Source organism: Acomys minous, assembly GCF_964271855.1.
Source record: "Acomys minous genome assembly, chromosome: 2".
Classification (NCBI taxonomy): domain Eukaryota; kingdom Metazoa; phylum Chordata; class Mammalia; order Rodentia; family Muridae; genus Acomys; species Acomys minous.
Window position 1 is genome coordinate 19,970,446 of NC_140484.1, and position 22,990 is coordinate 19,993,435.

General features: G+C 38.2%; 1 protein-coding gene across 10 annotated transcripts; it reads right to left on the reverse strand.

Annotated features, from left to right (window-relative positions):
* Positions 1–329: 329 nt before the first annotated feature.
* On the reverse strand, positions 330–22,634 carry ZNF518A (zinc finger protein 518A). Of its 10 annotated transcripts, none has more exons than XM_084772233.1 (6): positions 22,503–22,634; positions 20,061–20,140; positions 9,584–9,740; positions 7,165–7,250; positions 2,178–6,785; positions 330–1,637 (listed from the first exon to the last, which is right to left on the reverse strand). In XM_084772233.1, exon 5 carries the CDS (start codon positions 6,655–6,657, stop codon positions 2,203–2,205), a length of 4,455 nt encoding a protein of 1,484 aa, XP_084628359.1. In that variant the 5' UTR covers positions 6,658–6,785; positions 7,165–7,250; positions 9,584–9,740; positions 20,061–20,140; positions 22,503–22,634; the 3' UTR covers positions 330–1,637; positions 2,178–2,202. The 10 variants fall into 10 exon arrangements, with proteins under 10 accessions (XP_084628359.1, XP_084628353.1, XP_084628354.1 ...); XM_084772227.1 differs by adding an exon at positions 21,241–21,303 and having other exon boundaries at positions 330–6,785; positions 22,472–22,613; XM_084772228.1 differs by adding an exon at positions 21,241–21,303 and having other exon boundaries at positions 330–6,785; positions 22,503–22,606.
* Positions 22,635–22,990: the final 356 nt, after the last annotated feature.

The window sequence follows — 22,990 nt, forward strand, 5'->3', positions numbered from 1 at the left end:
GCTCTTAACTGAGCCTCTCTCCAGCCCGACATGCATTTTTTTGGCTGTCTGGATAGTCTCTTCTTTCTCCCAGACACAGAGGGTAACCTACTTTATTATAGACCTATCCAAAACAACAAAGCTGCTAAAGGATCAAAAGCTTTTCTCAGCAGAGCCAAGGAGACATCATGGGAAATAATGACCTTTCTCAAAGTTCATTGAGAATTTTTGAAGAAAAAGGAAAGTCCTGTATTTATTCTGTAGTTTTCACAGACACTAAATAGAGAGAAGGGAAGGAAGGAAAGATTTTCCATTAGGTTTAAAAACAAAACACAAAACAAACAAACAACTCATGTAAACATAAACTTAAGTTTAATTGAAGAAAACTTTCATTAACAATGAACAAGGAAATTAACAATGCTTTCCATTCTTTAAACATCATGTACATTATTAATATATTCTGTGTATTTCCAATCAATTCCACTCAGGCTCAATTCAAGAAACACAATTATAACAGGTTTTATACAAAAAATATTCCACTAAGAAAGTAGATAAACTGCACAAAACAGTACAAGTATAATGTGCATAGCAATATAACTTGAAGCATCTATTTATGGCTTTGTTTAAATCAAAACTATTAGGGGAATGGGTCCATTTAGGACCTACGGTTACAGTTGACATGTGTAAACTGTTCACATCATTTTTAGGCACTTGCTAACAATAGTGTTTAATCCCTGAAAAACATAAAATGTATGCCCCCAGCCAAAAAAAAAAGTCAGAAATAAAACCCAAGAAAATAACATGGGTACAGTCTTCTTTTATTAATGCATGCACAGAACTGAAAGAAAATAACTTTTGTGTCATAAACTTTCTGTGCAAATTTACATAATCAAGTACAAAAATATGTACATTTTGGTTATATACAAAAAAGCCCTGAAGTTTTGATCCAATCAATGAAAATGTCATTGACATGTATAGTAACAACAAAACAAAAAATTACATAGTTCATTATTTTCTAACGTAACTCCATTATCCAATAAGGGAAAAAAATGATACAAATGTAAAGTTAAATCAATAGATTGTTATGAAAATGTCCATTTTGAAATTGTTGGGCATATCTCTTAGGAATATTTCTTAAAGTTTTATGAACTGCTACTGAGTCCATCATTAATGCTTGCTTCTCTATTTTCATATGCCAAAGTTTAACACTATTTTGGATTGTTGGTCATCCTGAAAAGTTACTAATGAAAATGGTCTATCCTACTGTAGACATGTTTAGGTAAGAACAGTAATTAAACACAAGGAAAAATATAATCTGCTTTGCTAACCTTGCTTTAAAATATTATCTCTGTAAAAATAAATTGTTTTAGTTTTCAAGAAAGGCCATTCCCTTTTAATATTTCTATGTTCTTTCTGTTCATTTTAAAGGGATGCCAAGCAAGGGAGGGAAAAAAGCCATTTGGTTATGGACACTTCCAATCAGATAAGCATAGTTCTGTGCAAGGGGATCACTGGAAAAATAGAAGCAAATTCAGGAAGATGTTGAAGTTCAAGTGGATTTTAGAAAAAGTTTATTTCTCCTCTGGAGGCTGCCCCATTTACTGCAGTGATTGAGATAGCCACAGGAAGAGACAATCATCTTGGAAAGGCATTCCAATCTGAAACAGGACAGAGTAATAGCAACAGGATTTACTTGCCCAAAACTGTTCAAGCATTATTTCAAGCTTAACTACAGTCCAGTAAGATGTAGCTTCAAAGGAACTCAATACCTTTCAAATGAACTGTAACAGAAAGTAACTACCCAAACTCAGTCTTTCTTCACAAGTGATAAGAAACTCATGTGTGAAAGGGCTCTTCACCTCCAAAGAAACTATTTGTCAGATCTGTAAGGCTGTGGGAGAAGAAAGGTAATGGGGCTCTCCACCATAACCCTCTACTCAGTCTCTAATTGGGAAAACTTCTGTCAAAAATTTCCTTAGCCCTACCTTTGAATAGAGGCATCTTTAAACAACGAAATAAAGGTCTATCTGTGCTGCTACTTTCTAAGCATGAGTAACTGTGGCATTTTCTAGTGCCACACATAAAACTTTTGTTCCTCCACAGAAACACAACCAACTTTTAGAAATGCTCAAAAACTATACTTGTGTAGAAAATGCCTGAATTATGTTAACTTAGCCCAGTTTTTCCTTCTATCTTACCTTTTTCCTTGGTAATCACAGTTAGTTATTCTAACATATTCCAATCCCGAGTAGCTTCCACTAAATGCCTCTGCCCGTGGCCAGCCCACACATCCTGATTGTCAAAAACTCTACCACAGAACCAGCAGTTAAACTTAGCTTTCAAGATATCTTCAGAGGTAGTTTTTACAATCTGGTAATTATTTTTGCTTGTCTTTTTGAGTGTTAGTTTTAGCACAAATCTTTCTTTTACAGAATTAACAGGTTTTAGCATTTTGTGTCTCTTGGAAAAGTCATTGTAAGTTGTTTCAGAAGTGTTAGAATAAACTGGTTTCAATAAAGCATTAATAGTTGCTTGTGACAACGAAACCTTCAATACACGTCCATTGAACTTTGCAATAGTTTTCATAACACGTTCTACTTCTGGGGCATCTGCGTCAGGATGATTCAAAACCACAACTGGTTGGTTTCTCCTAGGACATTTCACAAGCTGTTTGGAATTAAAAGGGAAAAGTCTCAAAGTTCTACTTGAATTCTTTGAAAGCCTAGGTCTATAAAATCCAAGTGTTTCCTGGACATCTTCAGCATTAGCCCTTTCTTTACACTTCCTAAGCAATGTTGACTTCTTCCTCGGAGGTTCTTGGTAATTATCAATGTACTTTCGTTTACAGCTTCTGTTTCTAGATACAAGGGCAGTTTCAGAACCTTGACTTATACGAGTTTTAATCTTTGCAAACTTATTTTTGCATGTCTTTCTCTTATTGAAGTTTCTTTCAATTGTACAATTAGCTTTACATCTTAACACTGTTGTCTCTGAATGGTCACTGATATATACTGGTTCCTCAGAAGATTCTGGGCATGCTGCAGTAGAAGAAAGAGCAATTTCACTTGCTGGGATCCTATCATCTAAAACTGGTAAGGCATCTCTAGAAGATTCTGGCTCTTTCTGCTCTCCAAGTATAGGTGGTTTGGATGGTACAATCTCTTTGTGGAAAGAGGATGCAGAGTTGCTCACTGAAAGATTATTAGCAGCACTCACACTTAAAACAGGATTTAAAATTTTTACCAGTATTTTTTGTGGCGCTCTTTCAGGTCTCTTTGGTTGAATATGTTGGTAAGTATGATTTTGGACTAAGTTAGGCTTAAGCGGTTCAGTGTTATTTGGCATCATGCACTTAAGAAACACAGCTTGTTTACCACCAGGCATGAGGGTGTACAGAGATGCTTTTGGGGAGCTTTCATTCTGCTGCTTTACTGTGTCCAAGCCATTTATCTTAGGGCCCTGCTGCTCAGGCAGAACGTTTGGAAAAGGAACAGTTCTCACTGAAGAACGAACTGAGGTTTTAATAATGTAAGGGCCTTTCAATGGTAATGCATTCTCTGAGCAAGTCCTCATGTTCACACAACTGCCAATACTGGAACAAAGTGCAGGTGTTAGGCAGCTATTGTTGTGCTCTGCCTTCAGAAGAGGCGTTCTACAAGGTTCCTTAGTCACAGTTCTGTTACTATGAACATTCTCAGTTTTGACAGTGCGAACACCTTCAGGTTTCCCATTATTAAATGCCAAAACCATCCCGGGTCTCTTGTTGACAAGGAGAGAAGCAGGTACACTCTGTGTATTAACCAATGGAAGTGATCTTCCAGAGAAAACACGGATTCCAGGTTTGTTAGCAACATGCAGTGGTATAATAAAACCTTTTGGAGTTTGAATAAATACGGAATTTTTCTGTTCTGAGGTTAGAAATGGATTCTGAACATACACAGGACCTGAATTTTGTGTTGTAGTTCGGAGTTTGTCTTTCACAAGCTGCTGCGTTATTATCGCATCCGACTGAGTTTTAAGTAATGTGATGATATTTGGAATTTTCCCAGTCACCTCTGAATCTTTCACATCTTGTAATACTGACAGCACTTGTTTTTCTTGTCCATTACATTTTAAGTTCAGATCATTTGCAGGCACACTAACACCTACACTGGCAGATGGAACTGGGAAAATGTCTTGCGTTTGGAAGTCTTTTGAAGATTCTACTACCATTTCTTCTTCCTCGGCTTTTCTAAGTGTTTGGTCACAACTGAGTGGAAGGCTTTCACTGGGAATGTTGTTCGAGTCTTCCTTTATATCAGATTTTGGCTTTAATGTATCCTGAAGTAACTGCTTTACTTCAGGTGGCAAAAATTCTGAAGCCTGCTGGCTCTGGAGGGAGAAAACAGACGTGATTCTAGGCATCATAGGGGAGGCAGCGCCGCCATCCCACTTAGGCTCGTCAGTCACACTCAGCACACTTTGGTTTGCATTAGTGAAGAGATTTCCTTCATCCAAGTTTTGGGTTTCTTCTAAATTACATGGCTCTTCTATTTCAGTTTTTATTTTTAAAGTTCCATCTTTACCATTTAAAGGGATGACAGGTGCTAACAGGCTATCTGAGTTGGAGCTCTCCTTCCTCAGCGGTGAATCCATATTACTATCACAAGACAATTGTTGAGTAGCTGTTTTGTTCAAAGTCTCCCTCTGAAGGTTTTCAAATGCTGTTGTTCTTGAAAACCTATAATGATTAGTATTCACCTTTGAGTAATTATGAAAAGGTAATGATCCTTGGTTGGAGAAGTCAAAATAGTTGGAGGATTCAGCAGGTAACTTAGAATTGACATAATTAATGCAATAATTATGCATATCTCCACAGTTGTATGCATTTGGCTTAGTGGTAAGGTTGACTTTATCTGGACTTTTAATGGTGGTGTCTGATGCATCTGGATGACTCTGAGTGGTATGATTTTCCCACAAGTCAACACTGTCTCTTGCTTCAATTTTTGTAGTCAAACTCACTGATGCAGTAACTGACTCTGATGTTGTTGGCAAAGAAGATAAACTTTTACTGCCATCCACTGTTTCAAGCATATTATTCTTTTCAGACATGAAAGCTCTCTCTTTTTCAGAAGTTACTTTCCTGGAAAGTACAGGAGACGAACATGAAAGTGGAGCTGCTTTCAAAAAATCTGTGTCACTCACCTCAGTTGTTACTCCACTTGTAAATCCAGTGTTGGCCAAAGCCTGGGGTTGCAAATTACCTGTACTGTCCTTTTCTGTGCCTGGTTGTGAGGCTGGTGAAGGTGAATTCTGTTTACTGTTAGGCAACAATTTTATTACAATATGCTGCCTTCCATCTACCATCTTGAAGCCCATAAACTTAGCGCTGCAGTTAGCAGGAATTGTTATCTTATTATTTCTCACCAGTAAGACCGTCGGCCCTTGTACACCACTTTTCACGTAACTGGAAGCAGCAACTGTTCCCTCGTCAACCTTCCTGTATTGCCCAATGGAAAGCAGAGCAGACTTCTCCAACTCTGACTCTATGGGCTTATCACCATTCTCACAGGGCAGTCTTTCACCCTTGTCTTCATTTAATTGCTCTTGACTCTGGTCTTCAGATTTAGTCTGTGTTTTGCTCACTATATTAAACACTTGAGCATTTTTTCCTATACTTTCATCATTTCCATTGGTAATTGTCTTACGTTTCCAAAATGTCTTCGTTGGACCTATTTTGTATCTTTTAAGTATTAGCTTAAGTCCTGTTGTAGTCTTTGCCATTCTTTTATCATATTGGTCTTTTTCCAGCTTTTCTTTTGCATATAAGTGCTCTTTATGCAAAGTTATGACATGTCTGACAAGTTGGTCTTTATGAACGGCACCATAGCTACAGTAGTGACAAGTGAAGGGAAGAGTGCCAGAGTGGACACGAAGGTGCTTCTGAAGCTCTCCCTTGGTAAAACACAGGTGAAAGCATTTTCCACACTTATAATGCATTTCTTTATGTCTATGAATGTGCTGAACAAATGTGCCAACATCCTGGGTAAAGAATCGACACTCTTCGCACTGAAAATTGCCATTAACACAATGTTTAGATGTGAAGTGTTTTGTCAAATCCAATAAAGTATATGAACGGTCACTATTACAAATATCACATTTTACAAAAGTGTTCCTATGGGTTTTTCGGTGTTGTTTAAATATCTGGAAGTCATTTGCTGAAAAACTGCACATTTCACAAGGAAATGAAGGTAGCTCACCATGATGCCGCATTTCAAAGTGTTTCTGCAAATCATTTGGACTATACTGAGTACTGTCTTGGCATTTTAAACAACGGAAGTTGAGTATTTTTGCAGACATATTTACATTCTCGTCTTCACCTCGCTCAGGTTTACAAAGCAGTACACATTCCTTGGCACAGCTTACAGTCTTTAAACGGATAGATTTCCGTGCAGTCTGTGGTTTACTCTGAAATAGTATTCTGTATTTTTCAACTTCATGTTTCGTAAAGATTTCATTTGGAATATTTATCTTGGGCAAACTAATGTTCACGTTTTTAAGTTCATAATGAAAATCAGTTTCTGAAACTTTTGGTGTAGGTACTGATCCAATAGTATCTGCTATCTCACTTTTTATATCAGATTCTTTCAAAATAGTTTGTTTTTCATCACAAAATAGCTGTGTCTGTTCAAGTGGCATGATTTAATTTTTTTAAATCCAGTTTTGTTTGCTCTTAAAACTTGTGAAATTAATTGTGACTTAAACATGAAATAATACTGAGCTGCAACATCTTCAAAATAAGCAGGATTTTCCTCAAGTCAATTCACCTAAAATTAAACAAAGAGTTGAAATTTTCATCACAAAGTTTCATATTTTCACATTCATTCTGAATCAACAAAGCAGAAATGCTAATCAAACACATATACTAAAGACACAAAGACCTGATCTGTTAAGAACACCCAAGTTTAAAGGAGGCTTCATTTAGCAATATAAACAGTGTCATTAGCTCCTGGTATCTCTTCTCTCCTTCACTTAGGTTAGGTACCAGGTGATGCCAAGATGACTGTTCAAATTCAAAGGTAGTACCCTTCAAGGTAAAAACTTAAGAAAAGAAAACATCACTCCTCCAAAAGCAGGACAATCTTGGCCCAAATTTCCTTAAGTGTCATTCCCTAAAGTAAGATGCATTTTTATGAAGGACCATACCTGATTTACAGGCCACTCATGGGAACCAAAGTTATAAGACACCATCATGCATGAGCTGACAACATTAGGGACTACAGAATGCTTCCCTAGAAGGAAATCAGAGCATTATTACCAGACGGTAGGAATGGACAAAATAAATGCAAAAGTAGCAACATACATGAGGTTTTCTGTTTGTTCTTGCATAAATAGACTATTACATAAAAGACATTCACATGCTGACATTTTTACTTCCGTATCACAGACTTCTTTCTAAGAACACCAATGCAAATTGACCCAGTCCCCCTTCCAATGGCTACAGAGCACTTCACATCCTTCTTGCTGGTGCAACTTCAACTCCTATCCTTTTGCTACTACAAGGGCTGCCACAGGCTCTGACCAGAGAAACAACACCTAGGAAACTGCGCATGACTAGATGACTTCGTTCTTATGTTTTGTCTTTTGCAATGCAAATATTTTTTAAAAATTTTAAGCTCATTTTAAAAGCTTAAAACAAAAATCCAAAGTCAGCTACAGAAACTATCATTCCATGTGATATTTATACACATAATTCTTTCTGAAACATCCTAGATATATATTTGTTTTCATCATAATGTGCATTTCTGTAGCTCTAAAAATTCCTTATATCCAACAAAATTAAATACACCAGCGATGTTATTAAAGAATTAGACATTAGTTTTCTAATATATAGCCTGTATTTGTTTTTTTGTGCTTCTCTCTGAACAGAAAGACAATGTGTTCTATGAACAAAATCAGAGCTAAATGTGTGTTTATCTTTTCCTTGTATATTAAAAGGGATTTAACTCAAAATGCCTGTTGGTTGCAAATTATAATATACTAAACTCAAAACATAAAGAAATGGAACTATACAAGCAAGCTTCCTAGCAACGATTTTGTTGTATCACATTAATATAATTTCAAAGCAAAATTTTCAATGATGATATCAGCAAGGACAATTTCATCAAAGTCACTATTTGATCTGATAAGCCCCTTTAAGGAGAGCAAACTCAGTTATTGATTCATTTATTTTTGAAATAGCGAACTTAGAATGGGATGTTTAAAACTTTAGTATTACAAAAGCTGGGTGCTGGGGGTGGCAGTGGGGTGGAGTAGTTATGGTGAAAGTCATATGAAGGGATGGGGGGCCCTAAAAGAAAAGCTACTGAAGGTAACTAGAACAGTTAAGAAACCAGGAGATAAGGATGTCTATTTGAATGCTCTCCTACATGCTGATGAACTTAACAATAATTCAGTAATAACTAGCTAATAAAATGTCTAATGTACAAGTAAGAAATACCCTTAGCTTATTAAAATTTGAAAACTGTTAATTAATGCTGAGCCAATACAGTGTGGGAAGAGCTCATATATCTCAGGTAGCTGAGGGCTCATAACTTGCTCTTCAATTCCAGTTTTATCTGGAGAATATGTCCGATCTTGAACCATGCTCACCTTGCAAGTGTGTAAGAACTGCTGCCAGAGAGCAACTTACACTGAGGCTGCTACCTTTTGGTTAAAAAAGAAAGAACTACGCTATAGATGCCTCAGTAAGGCAAGAACATGAAGTGTATTGTAGTTCTAACCTACCACCTTTCAAGCTAATGTTTACTACAGTCCAACCTTCATCTCCACCAACAAAGATTACTGGTTTTAATGTGGTATTTGTATTATGGTTTTGCTACCCTTAAAAGTTTATCAACACCTTTTGTCACTAAAATAACACACTTTTGTAAGCATTAAAATAATCTGGAGAGGGCTGAAGAGATGGCTCAGAGGTTAAGAGCACTGCCTGCTCTTCCACAGGTCCTGAGTTCAATTCCCAGTGACCACGTGGTGGCTCACAACCATCTGTAGTGAAATCTGGTGCCCTCTTCTGGAATGCAGGCATGTATGAAGGTGAAACACTGTATACTTAAATAAACAAATCTTTTAAAAAAAACAATAATAATAATCTGGAGCTTCCTACACGATGGCTAGTAAAGCTATAGGCTTTCTTCCCTCTACAAAATGGTCACAGAAATAACAAAAAGACTTAATAGAGAGAAAAAAAATTTAAGGTCTAAAAACAAACAAACAAACAAATTCTATAAATATATTACAAACCATTTGACAGGAAATGACCTGGTGAGAAATATAAATGCTGACCCACTAACAACCATCATTTAAAAAAATGTGTTTGTGACACTAGCTACATTGCCTATGTTGCCCAAGCTAGCCTCAAATAACTGGACTCAAGCAATTTGCGTACCTCAGCCAGTGAGTAGCTTGGACTACAAGCTAAAGCATCACATTCAGTTACAAACCACCATTTTGGAAGAGGAAGAAGTCCATTAGGAGACACTCATTCAATCAACATTTAATGAATACCTATACACCCTAAGTAAGGGAATGACAGAAATTTGCCCCCTTTATCCACTAAACATACCTTGGGAGAGTCAGAAAGATTGAGGCTTGAATGAAAGGTCAGACTGAAGCTCTCTGGGTGACAGATGGCTCAGGCCGAGATATGAGAAAGAAGAAAGGAATCCCGAGTTTTCTGCTGAGCCCAGAAGCCAGGAAGAACAGGGAACTGCTAGGATCACCTGTCAGGAGATATGTAAAGGGAAAACTATAACCGAACAGAAATGAAGCTTTCTGTACTAACAGCTATCTTCCTCTGTCCAGTATTATCTTTTCCTAAGTTATGGCTATGTCAGAAAAAAAAAAGTGATTACTAAATTTCTCTTCTCCTTCTAACTTAAAAACTGAAAATCTTGTTTCATCTCATCTTAATGTCTGATATCATTAGGAAAAATTAGCAGGAGCTAGACATGGTAGTGCACACCTCTAATCCCAGCACTCAGGGGCAGACAGATTACTGTGAGTTTGAGGTCAGCCTGCAGCATACAGTGAGTTCCATGCTGGCCAGAAATACACTCTTTGGTTGACAGAAGGCTCAGGCTGGCATCATGAGAAAGAAGAAAGAAATCTAGAGTTTTAAACTGAGTCCAGAATATTTAATTTTGTTTCCTTCCTTCCTTCCTTCTTTCCATCCACCCATCAATTTATCCAGTTATTTCTGCTTCTCCTTTTCGTTTGTTGTCTGTCTTTCTATCTTTCTTTCTTTTAAACCATATATGTTATATATGGTCATAGTATTGTATATAATCTGAGGTTATATAAAGAAAAAACAGTTAATATTTTAAGAGAGACAAAGCAGATGAGAAAAAAAACAAAAAGACTTGAATTTTTAAAATCAGTTTTTTTCAAATGCTGGCAAAAGTACTAGTAGGAAGAAAATATAAAATTCAACATATACAATTTATCTAGTAAAATATTTTAGTTTAAAAGACAAAATAAAGCCGGGTAGTGGTGGTGCACAGCTTTAATTCCCAGCGCTTGGGAGACAGAGGCAGGTGGATCACTGTGAGTTCAAGGCCAGCCTGGTGTACAAAGTGCGTCCAAGACAGTCAAGGCTACACAGAGAAACCCTGTCTTGAAAAAAACAAGAAAACAAAACAACAACAGCAAGAGACAAAATAAAATTATATCCAAATATGATAAAGGAGTTACCTAAAATGGGATTAAAGTACTCATTAACTGCTCCAACTAGTTAGGTAGCTATACCCAACAGCAATGTTAACCAGCTGTAAATGCTATGAGATATGGAATATGAAACAGATATTTACAGTCTTTAGGGGAAAGAAGAAACTCAACAGTTCATTCCATATCTAGTAAAAACTCACAAGTGAGAAAAAAATGGACCAAGATCCAGACACTGCATGATAAAATCTACAACATGTAAGTAAATATGAACAGCATTATTAATATAATTAGGGAATGAGTAAAGGAATATAATGTGGAAATTTAACGATAACTTCTCATTGCTGATATTACAAAAAGAAAATGTTAGATGCTAGAAAGCAAATTGGCAGGCAGAAAATGACCAGGAGCGCTTAATCTTTGCCAACAATTGGTTAAGTTAAGAACTGATCTATTACACTTGGAATTTTTAGAAGACCCAGGAATTGTAGCACCAAGAAGCATAAATGCTGAGGTAAAGTGAAATTTGGAGAAAGTACTTGAATTTTAGTTAGGTCTAAAATTCCCTACCCAGTCTGTCACCCAGGAAACTGTTCTCCTACCACAATAGAAATCTCAAGGCGTACTCTCTGCAGGGTAAAACAGGGTGTCTAAAGTGAAGAGGACAAGCTGGAGGAAATGAGAAGCATAGCAAAGTGAGAGCCTTTCATGAACCACTTACAAACAAGACCCAGCCCTCCATTCGTCCATCTCATTAGCCCTCTCATGTGGCTCCTAGACTAAAACATCATCTGCTGATGGATCCTGAACCATGACACCAGCCCACAATACTGACACAGAAACTGAGTGGTTAGGAAAAACAACTATGGACTAAAAGTATCAGTCCACAATAGATTCAGGGTTTTTGTTTGTTTGTTTGTTTGTTTTATTTCTACCTTTTCCAGTCAGCTTAATAAGCACTGAACCAGAATTTGGGGACAGATGAATCCTATACAGAGTTCCCCAGGGTAGGGATCAAATGTGGTGTTTATTAACCCATCTACCAATTCAGAAAGAACTTCCCATCAGCTTTCTAATGATTATCAAACAGCTCAAAGCCTGACTACTAGATATCTGAGGCAATCCCTAAAATTAGCTCAGGATTCAGAGCAGATAAAAGGGGGAAAAAACCTGCTTAAAACAGACATATACAATAATACATCTCAACTTTAAAGCATTTTCTAGGTATATAAGAAATAACAAAAGTTATCGAAGAACAACAAAAAAAGGCTCTACGAAGCAAGAAAATATATATTACATATAGTATATAAATACTGGAAACCAAGTATATGAGGCTAATCCTAATACTTGTGAGGCAGAAGCAGAAGGGTGACAAGTTTGAGAGCAGCCTAAGCTGCACAGTGAGACCACGTTAAAATAATAAAACAATGAAAATATAATAAAACATTAAGAAAAGTAGAAGGGCTGGAAAGCAAATGAGATAACCTCAGTCACTAGAGCAAAGTCGACATGCTTGGCGTGGCCGGCCATGTCTAACCTCCAGCACACTGGAGGCTGAGACAACTACTGAACTGGCAGTCAGCCTAGGGTACAGAGCAAGACCTGTCTCAAAAAGAAAAAACAAAACAAAAACGGAAAAACTGGGTGAGAAGGCAGAGCAACAACTTAGGTCTCAACAGTGACTAACAGGAATGCAAGAGCAAAGTTAAATCACACAAAGAGACATCAATGAAACAATTTGGTAGAGAGGTTAACCCAATTTCCCTTTGAATCTCCAAATTGCCTAAAACTTGCACACCTTTGCTCTGCCTCTCAAGTCCTGGGGTTACAGGTATTGAGCTGTAACTCCTGGTTTAAAATATTTTTAGAGGCTAGACTGATGGCCTAGCAGTTAACAGCACTGGCTGCTCTTCCAGAGGAGCAGGGCTCAGTTCCCAGCACCCACATGGCAGCTCACAACCATCTGCTACTCTAGTTCCAGGGGATCCAACACTATCTTCTGGCCTCTACTGGCATCACACATGTGTCTAGTACACATACATACATGCAAGTAAAACACTCATGGTAAACACACATGTACTCATGGTGTACAGACACACATGCAGGTAAAACAGAAGTTTCTGAACAACCAAAAATTAACTTAAAACTATAGAATGTAATGAGTTTAAGGTGTCCTCAGCAGCACTCGCTTTTGTTACATGGCCTGACCTTAGTAGTCTCGGCTCTCAACAGACAACTCTGACTAGCACATCCTCGCACCTCACAATGCCCATCAATGCTGCCCAAAACACCTCAGCTCAGGTCATCAGCCTTGTGCTATGAACTGTAGTTTTCACTGCACATACAATCTTCTACTTACAGAACTATAAGGGCTGATTGCAGAAAACTGAAAAGCTTTTAGTATTTCTCCTAGCATTCCTCAGCATTTAATTAGTATGTTTTTAGATTGTATTGGGTAGAATTCTTGATTTCAAAAACTGTTGTTTATATTGCTAACTTGAGTTTCATCAGCAGGTAAAGGCTCTTGCTGCATAAATCTAAAGAGTTCAATCTTTGGAATATGAGTAGAAGATGGAAGGTGAGAACTGATGCTGCCAAGTTGTCCTCTGACCTCTACACACACACCCTATGCATGCCAACCCTGCACAAATTAACGATAACAGCAATAGCAGCAATAGTTTTTTTAAACTACTGAAGTAAATCTTGGATTGGGATTAGGACAGAATTTCCAGTAATTTCTGAAGTAGCCCTAAGCATACTTCTGCCATTATATATTTATACAAAGTGGTGTTCTTGGCACTGAGGATTATAAAATAAAAATATTGATCAACCGAGAAAAAAATCAGATGTCTTCTACCCTGCAGTATCAAATATTTAGCCAAATTGTAATTTTTTATATAAAAACAAATCAACACATCCACCATATTAGTATGTAAATTTGCTTTAGCCTTTGCTAAGTTGTAAATCTGTATGTATACCAGATTATTTTAGAACAAGTTTTTATGATTCATTATCAGTAAATATTTAATTTGTATACCTATTTTATAAATCTATTCATCTATGGTTACATAAAAATTTCTTGGGCAAAAAGAATGAGTGAAAAACTTAAATCTGTATACATAGACTATTAGGGGTGGGGGGTCCTTTGCTTTGAAACAGTCTCCTACATAGCCTTGGGTGTTCTGGAACTTACTACATAGATCATGCTGGCCTCAAACTTACAGAGATCCACCTGTCTCTGCCTCCCCAGTGCTGGGATTAAAGGTGTGCATACCCCACACCTGGCAGAATACTATTTTGGTTTTTTTTTAGGAATGGGGAGGGAAGAGGGCACCACCATCACTACATAATCCACAAGCAATCTTAAATCTATTCTATTTCGAAATATATCTTGTATTGTCACTCCTCTTCTCTTGATTAATATTCAATGTCACTGCCTTAGTCCAGCCACTTAGTCAAGCTCTAACTTGAGGTAAAGCAACAGTCTTCCTAAATGGCATCCACACTTCCCTCTGTTTACCACACTCTTGTAAACACACTCTCTAAAGCTGGAAAGATGGCTCAGTGGATAAGAGCAATAGTTGCTCTACCAGAGGACCAGGGTTCAATTCCCAGCACATACATAGCAGGTCTGTAATTTTAGTCTCAAGGGATCTCATGTCCTCTTCTGCCCATCATGGGCACTGCACACATGTGATGCAAAGATACACATGCAGGCAAACACCATGCACATAAGATAGTATTTTAAAAATGCAATAAAATAATATGCATTCTCTAAGTAGAAGGCAAATAATCTATCAGTGTAAGAGTAGTCACAATTGGGCTGACCTAACAGGGTACTATACGAACATATTACAGACTGAGTGGCTCATCAACAGTAGAAATCTATTTCTCATAGTTCCAGAATCTGTGAAGGCCATGATTAAGGCACTAGCATCTTGTTATTATCTTTCTAATTTATAGATGGCAGAGAAATAGCAAAGAAACTCTCTAGGGTCTCTTTAATAAGGACACTAATTTCATTCATGAAGAATTTGTCTTCATAATCTAATCAAGTCCCCAGGGCTTTATCTCCTACTGACCTCACAGTGAGGAATTAAGATTATTCAGTCTATAACACCTCAGCACTTAAATGTTAATCTTTTTTGCAAAGGCCTGTCCAAAAATAAAAATAAAAGTAATACCTGAGGCTACAGAAATGGCTCAGTAGTGAAGAGAACTTCCTGCTCTTCCAGAGGATCTGAGTTAGGTTCCCAACACATGGATTAAGTGACTCACAACCACCTGTGAGTCCACCTACAGGGTATTTGACATATCTGGCCCAGAAAGGGCATCTGCGTGCAAGTATGCATACCCACATACAGATACAGATGTACCTAAACACAATTTAAAGCTATTAAAAAATAATCTTTATTTGTAATTATTGTCTTCTCTCTTAACTTTCATCTCCCACCACACTTGCCATCTGTAAATGTACTCCAGCAAGCCTCCAGGGCTCTGGCTCGTCAATTAGCTTTTCCTCTGCGTGTGTTATTCCTACTGTTCTGGCTCATTCTTCAAACAGCTACATTCTTTTCATCTTCTGGTTGAACTCAAATGTCATCTGCTCAGCAAGGCCTTCTCTTTACCTGTAAGTCACCGCTCTCCTCAAAAAGAAACTAAGAACTCTATTTTATGCATTTTATTAGACTTTTATAATGTGTTGTCACTATTTTAACTACCTGCCAATTTATCTTCTAACTTTATACTATGGTGTGAGCTAAATAAGGGCTGTACTTATAATGCTCTTCATCCACACAGTGTTCGGCTTGTAGTTGGCACCAAGTCAGTGCCAGTCTTTTGCCCTAAGTATCAGGAGTACAACAGGAAAAAAAGGACAGATAAAAATTCCTCCCCTTGTAGAGCTAACATTACTACTGTTTAGACAACAAAGTACACTGTTATTCTATTCAAAAGGAGCAAGAGCAGATAAAACAACAGGAAAAAGAAGAACCAGAGTGCTGTAATTTTAAATATAGTATCAAGACATTCTCACTTCAAAAGTTCTTCTGGGCCCTTGAGGCGAAGCTCCATGATACGGATTTGTCTGGCATGCTTGATAAGGCTCTGAGTTCAATCCTCACCACAAAAGAAAGAGAGGGACTGGGACACGTGTGGTGGGTGACACTTGCTTTTAGTACTTGGACCCAGGAGGCAAAGACAGGTGAATCTATGTGAGGTGAGCCTAGTGTACACACTGAGTTCTTAGTGAGCCAGAAATATACAGTACAACCCTGATTCTAAATAAATAAATTAAACAAAAAGAAAGAAGTTGAAAGCTGGGCATGTTGGTGCAAGCCTTTAATCCCAGCACTCAGGAGGCAGAGGCAGGCAGATCGCTGTGAGTTCGAGTGAGTCCAAGTGAGTCCAAGACAGCCAAGGCTACACAGAGAAACCCTGTCTCAAAGAAAAAAAAGAAAAAAGAAAAAGAAAAAAAAAGAAAAAAGAAAAAAAGAAACAAATAAAAAAAGCAAAACAAAAGAAAGGAGAGTTGAGAGAGCTGGCATTCTGAGTAAAGAGATATTAAGTGCCAAGACCCTGAGAGTGCAGCATGCCTAACATATCTGGAAATATCAGCATTACTGGATCAGAATGCATGAAAAGCAAAGAAATGTAAAATCAAAGCTAAACATGGGAAGAGAAGTAGTGCCTGAAGATGCAAGGCATTTGGTTTTACTCTGAGACAGGAACCCACCTCAACAGAGATGGGACATGAGCTGATTTGCTTGTTTTTGTTTCTTCCTTGCAAGTGTCTTGAACATGCTAGGCAAGTGTATTCCATTAGGCTACATTCCCCAGTTCCTGAACTTTTAAAAGACACCACCTGGATTATTATATATAAAAAAATAAAAATTAAAATAAAAAAATAGAAGATTTGGAAGAGATATGGAAGCTATTAAGGAACCAATTTAAAATTTTAATTATCCTGTACAAGATGATAGTGACATAGCAGAATCTAAAAGGCATGATCAGGTTCTGAATTTTGAAGAAAGCACCTATAAGATTTATTGACCTATCTTCTCTGACATAAAGAGATCTACCAAAAGCAGCTGAAACGTCCAACTCCAACAAGTAGAACTACATTCTACTGTAAGCCCTGAGTATTTTAATATAAATAAAAGGCATGTAAAACATTTACTGAAAAAGTGTAATAGTCCTGGCTGTCCTGGACTCGCTTTGTAGACCAGGCTGGCCTCGAACTCACAGCGATCCGCCTGCCTCTGCCTCCTAAGTGCTGGGATTAAATAAAGACATGTGCCACCACATCCAGCTGAAAATTTTTTTTAAAAGCTGGAGAAATAGAAGGGAAGTGTATCAAAAGATCAATTTGGGACATCTCTGACATTCAAGTGGAACTGTATAATGAATATTCCATGAAATATATAGAGGTCTAGTTAAAAGATAAAATTTCAAAAAGAAAAAAAAAGATAAAATTTCAGTTGTCATCAAGATATGACTGTATTTGTATTTATGTTGAGACACAATTAAAACACCAAAGCATTAAATAAACAGAAAATTTCAAAGCCTCAAGATATGACAATATTTAGGAGGAAAAGATGAGGAAGAGCAAGTTGGATAGAAAAGAAACATCCACCTAGAGTAAAGCTAAATGATGATGTGGTGTTCTAAAGCAGGTTAGAAAAATGGGACTGATTGATTCTGTTAAGTGAGGTAAGACAGATGTTAGCACTGGTTTTTAGGTCACAGGAACAATGGCTAGAACAATTTCAAGGGAATTATTAAAAAGGCAAGATAGTATATATTTTTTTTAAAAATGGGAACAAAGCTGCTGAATAGACAACTCTTAAGGGAGTTTACCACAAAGACATACAGGTAGAACTGAAGTCATTTTGTTGTTTTTGTTTTTAATAAGCAAAACTATAGTACGAATGAATATTTATGAAAATGATCTAGTAGAAATGTTTTAAGCTGAGGAGAGAAGAAAAAAATGTAATAACAATGCCCTCGGTAGATCAAAAGGGATAGAGTTTAGCATAAACTGGAGTCATACTTAGAAAAGAACACAGAATTCATCTATAATAACTGTAGGGGAAGACACAGATGCTAGCAGGTGAACAAGTCTGTGAGCGCTTGTGGAACAAAATGTCTCCTCAAGTTTGCCAGAGGTTGGCAAACCACAACTATGGGCCAAATTTGGTCAACAGCCTTTTCATAAATTTCATTAAAACACAAGCCACATTTGTTCATCTCCATATTTCAATGACTACCTTTCATACTGCAGTAACAGCTGAACGCAGCAACAGAAGCCATATAGCCCACAAAGCCTAAGGTATTTTACTATCTGTTTATTTACAAGAGAAATCTACAAACTCTGGTATACTTAAACTGCTAACAATATCAAAGTTGAAGATCAGATAATTTGGCTATGAGGAAAGAAGCCTCATAGCTATGTTGTCTAAACACCAGCGTCTAGCAAGCAAGTGACACATTATGTCCTTCCTAATACTCAGCTCCAGATTGAAAAAAAAAATTTTTTTTTTTCCTTTTGGAGAGAGGAGTTTTGGCCCTGGCTGGCCATTATCTGGCCCTGGCTACCTAGAACTCACTATGTAGACCAAGCTGGCCTCAAACTCATAGGGAATCTCTGACTCTGCCTTCTGAGTGTTGGGATTAAAGGCATGTCCCAGCATGCCCTTCAAGAGACGATTTCTGTAAGTAATCAAATATTACTTAAATGTTATTCCTTATCTTGTTTATCCAACTGTCTTGTTGCCTACTGCCACTGATTGTATCTCTAAGAGAAGTGTAGTTTTTGTCTGTTAATAAGGTATCTTTCAAAAAAGAGGTAAGAAAAATCAGTTATAAATATAAACAGACTAGCATTCCAAGTTCTTTATGACCATGTGTTTATTGAGGGCCTGGAAGTTGAATGTAAAGCCTGCTACATGCTAGGCAAGCATTCTACTGCAGAGCTATAGCCCTAGCTCAATGATCTCCTGTTTGTTTAAGTTTTCAAAATAGACACAACAAGGCCTTTACCACAATATATAACTGCATGCCATTTGGACACACTTTATATTTCACATCAACAAAATGGCATTAATAACCGTCTACAGAGCTAGTACTTCTTTTTACCTACTACTACTTCTTGAAATGAGATCCCTGTGAAGCCTAAGTGTTTAAAAATATAGTTTATTTTTCTAACATTCATATAGCAATTCTAATCATCCCATCAATTCTGAAACAACGTAATAATCTAAGTTATCGAAGCAGCACACGTAATTACGCTACAATCTCTTATTTACCTAGCTTCATGCATGTTTTCACTAACCATGATGTCATTTTTCTACTTTTTCTACATACACATCAAACATGGTTTTGAAAATTCTCTACATTCATCATTATTTTACTAAGAAACAAAGTACCATTCAAATCTGACAAGACATCAAGCATGTTATGTAAAAAAAATTTACTCAAGGAAGTAACATAAATGATAAGCTGTTATCAACTCAACTTTGTTGTTCTATTCAATATAGTTGTCAGACATTGGTTCCTAAATAAAAATGTATGCCTTTGTGAAAAAGACCCTGAAAAGAATGCAATCTATTGATAAAGTTCAAGGATGAACACGGTTATGATTACCAAGTAATGTAAAATAGTATAACTGAGTATATATTTAATGCATTTAGAGAGAATTATAAGATACTGTGGCACCCATTTTAAAGATACCAGGACCTAACACTAACACAAACGAGCGACAGGCATCTTTGTGTCGAGAGCAGATTAAACCATGTTTTTGTACAAGGGCACAGTATTTTCCACTACATTTTTATAGCTCTCCTTATGCTACCATGGATTTGTTGGCAGTTTTGTCTTTTTGTCCACATCAGGACATCCAGACACTTATCCCAGGAAACCAGTCATAAATCTTCATCCTCTCATTCCTTTTCCAACTTCAAGTAGATACCAGAGATCACCATGTAAATATTTACGGTTTTTCCTTAGCTGCAGTCAAGTAGCACTTGCTAAGCTAAAGCACAGACTCTGGCCATTTAGAGTTTTAAAACATGTTTCTACCATATTTATCTTTATTGTTCATTATCCAGAAGCCCTTGATGCTACCTCTGTATTTAGTATAACATGTTAAAATCAGCTCTAATAAAACATTAAATGAACTATGAAACCCAAAATTACTCTTTTGCTTACATTAAAATAACAGCTTCTGGAGAAATCCTTTCTATTTGGGCCAAAAATAAAACTCTAAGGTAATCTAGAAAATTCACATGTGTATAACCACTCCATTTATTTAATCCAATATGAAGGTATGTGAACTTCCTACTTAACAGACTATCACTCTCGGACTCTACCCCTCATCCTACCTTTCTCCCAGGAACGAAAGCACACCACTCAGTGCTGGGACAGTGCCATAATCAGGAACAGTGATCAAAAGAGACAGTATCTGGAAATGAAAACCAGGATTTTACAATTTTGACAACAAAAGTAAAATGTTTTTATCTTTTGTCCATTACACTTCATATTTAATCTAAGCATGTTAGTTTTTAAGCTCCTCTGTACTTAGGCATAAGCTTATCATTGATACCCTGTGATAACGTCATAACCTGTGTAATACAAAGCCACAACTCAAAGTGTAAGAATCTTCTCCTAATACAATAGCATCATTTAAAACAAAAACAAAACTGGTCTTGCCCCACCCAAATAAAAAAGCAGAACTAGTATTCCATCTGATTCTGAACCACTCATCCGACCACTACAAAAGCATCCTAATAATGCTCAGTGCTGGTACCTAACATGTCCACCATGTGAAGCCATAGACTATACATGAGAGTAGACAACAAATAAGCATTTCAAAACTCTGTAATAATGCTCTTCCACAGCTTATTGTCAAAAACCCCTCTTGTAAAGTACCTAAAGAAACACAAAATTCAAACCTTGCATTTAAAAAAAAAATAGCAAAGTAGGTAGACTGGTTGTATTAAGTGATATACAGGGCACAATGCTTCACTGAGAACAATACCAGACAACTGCAAAAAAAAAAAAAAGTAATAAAAATAGATTAAAAGGGCATTGTAAGATCTCTTTTGAAATCCAACTGTAGATTTTAAAAATCCCATTTGGAATATTTTAAAATACAGCAGAATTTGGAACCACAGTACACTATTTCTAGAGATGATTTAGGAAGATGTGATGTGTGCAATGATAAAAATTCTTCAGTATTTAAAAGTTTATATACTAAGAGCTCACACAGAGACAATCATTTTAGCTGCTGTCCTTCCATCTTTTCAAACACCAGACATAAGTTTTGAATTGATAATTATGATCTGGGAAAAAAAAGTCAAAATACAAAAAAAAAAAAAAAACAAAAAAGCCAGTAAGGTATACTATGCTTACCAACCCCATAGAATACCAATACCTCAAATGTGCTGATATGAGCTGCCTTTTATGAACTTCTCAAAAAATGCAGTTGCTGAAGGATAATAAATGGATCTGAAAAGATCTGCAGATAGAACTTTAAAATGTTAGGGAATGTTATCGAGTCACCTTAAATGCACTCTATTCTCTGACCATACGAACTTTAGAGTATACTCAAATCAGACCTGTGTGCTGGAAAAGAGCAATTTAACTAGTATTAGTACAGGTGCCTTTAAAAAAAAAAACAACAACAACTTTCAAATTAATGACGCTCCTACCACGATGTAAATTGTTTTCACGTTGCATCCCTGAGATAATTACAGATAATTCAACATTCTCCTTGATTCCTTAAAAAACATTTTTTTCTTCCATTTTCAAGTTGAAAAAGAGATAACCCACAAACACTAAATGCCCCAAATTTAAACCTAGAGAGAAAACTGACCCTTAACTTTTGTTTTCTAAACTTTGAGATCCCTCTGTTCCCCTGGTCTTAGGTAAGAGTTAAAACACATCACCACATAGGCTTCCAGCCTGAAAACTTTGAATTACCAAAGCCACCTACTCAGAGACTACACACTTAACAAAGAGGACACCATGATAAGAACAGATTCAAGATGGAACCTACAAGTGGAAAAAGCCAGTTAGAAAGAAATCCATCTGCCACTGGGTGTGGTTGGCGGGGAGGGGTTGGGGGGGTTGGGGTGGGGTGGGGTGGGGTCTACAAAAGAGGAGCACTTTTTTTTTTTTTTTGGCCCAACTCTGAAGAGGGCGCAAAGTGCGTGCGCCAGAGAGCGGGGAGTCAACACAAGCAACAGCCCCCAACAGCCAAAGACTGGGCCCATGGTAGGGATGCCGTCGAGGCGGGCCAGCGGACCTACAGCTCGAGGGGCGCGGGCTGAGGGCTGTCCGTCCGGTCTGCACCAGCCGCGGGGACCCGACGAGTGATGGCTTCGCGCGCCAAACGCCCCGCGTCGCCCCCCGAAGACACCGCGCCCGCTCCGCCCCTTTCCCCAGAGTTCCGCTGCCCCTCGGGCGCGCGGAAGTACACCGCCTCCGCGCCCAAGTCCTAGGCTGTGAGGCTGTGGAGAGTTGACGGAGACAGACTTACGACGAGCCCAAGCCGAGACGGCAATGGCCGGCTCTAGTAGCCGCCAGAAGCCCTGGGTTAAAAACCACGGGCTTCTCTAGAAAAACTTTGCGGCAAGTTGGGCGGAAGCGCTGAATGGACGGGACTATTTAACGTGGGCTTCCTTCACAAGAGGCGGCTCCCTCAAGACCTTTTGGGGGGCGCCCTGACACCCCCCACAAACTCGCCCTTTGCCCCCCGTTGCTGCCTCTCTGCGCGTCCCGACAACCTAACTGGTCTCGGCGGCTCCGCACACAGGGAATACCTGCCGTGGTCCCCATGGCCGGCGAGTCCCAGATGGCGGCCATTACCCGTCCATCCGGGTACTGCCGGAAAGCCGAGCGCCGCGCTGCCGGCGGTGCACGCTGCGGCGGAGGGATCCGCGCTGCACCTGAGGCGAGCGGAAGAGAACGGCGGCCGGAAGGGTCCGCGCCTAAGCCTCACGAGAGTAGGCCATGGCGCTGAGGCCACGCGGCTGACCTCTCCCTGGGGCGCCTCCCTGTGTCCTGCCTCACGACTCACCAGCAGCGGGGGGTCCTACTGCCGGTGGAAGGGCAGAAAAATGGCCACCGCGCATACCAAGTAGACACCAGAAGCAGGAGCTGGTGCGCTTGGCAAGCCTTGGCTGACAGGAAATGGTCTCAACCCAGAGGCTTTAACCAGCCCTGTCTTTGCAAATGGCGTCTCACCCCCACCCCCCAATACTTACTCTAATCTCGCAAGTTCTGGTAGCCCTTGAAGTCCTAGTGGACG

Bases quoted from the DNA above. Each gene is read 5' to 3' on its own strand.
- ZNF518A (XM_084772232.1), bottom strand. From the start codon at position 6,657: ATGCCACTTGAACAGACACAGCTATTTTGTGATGAAAAACAAACTATT.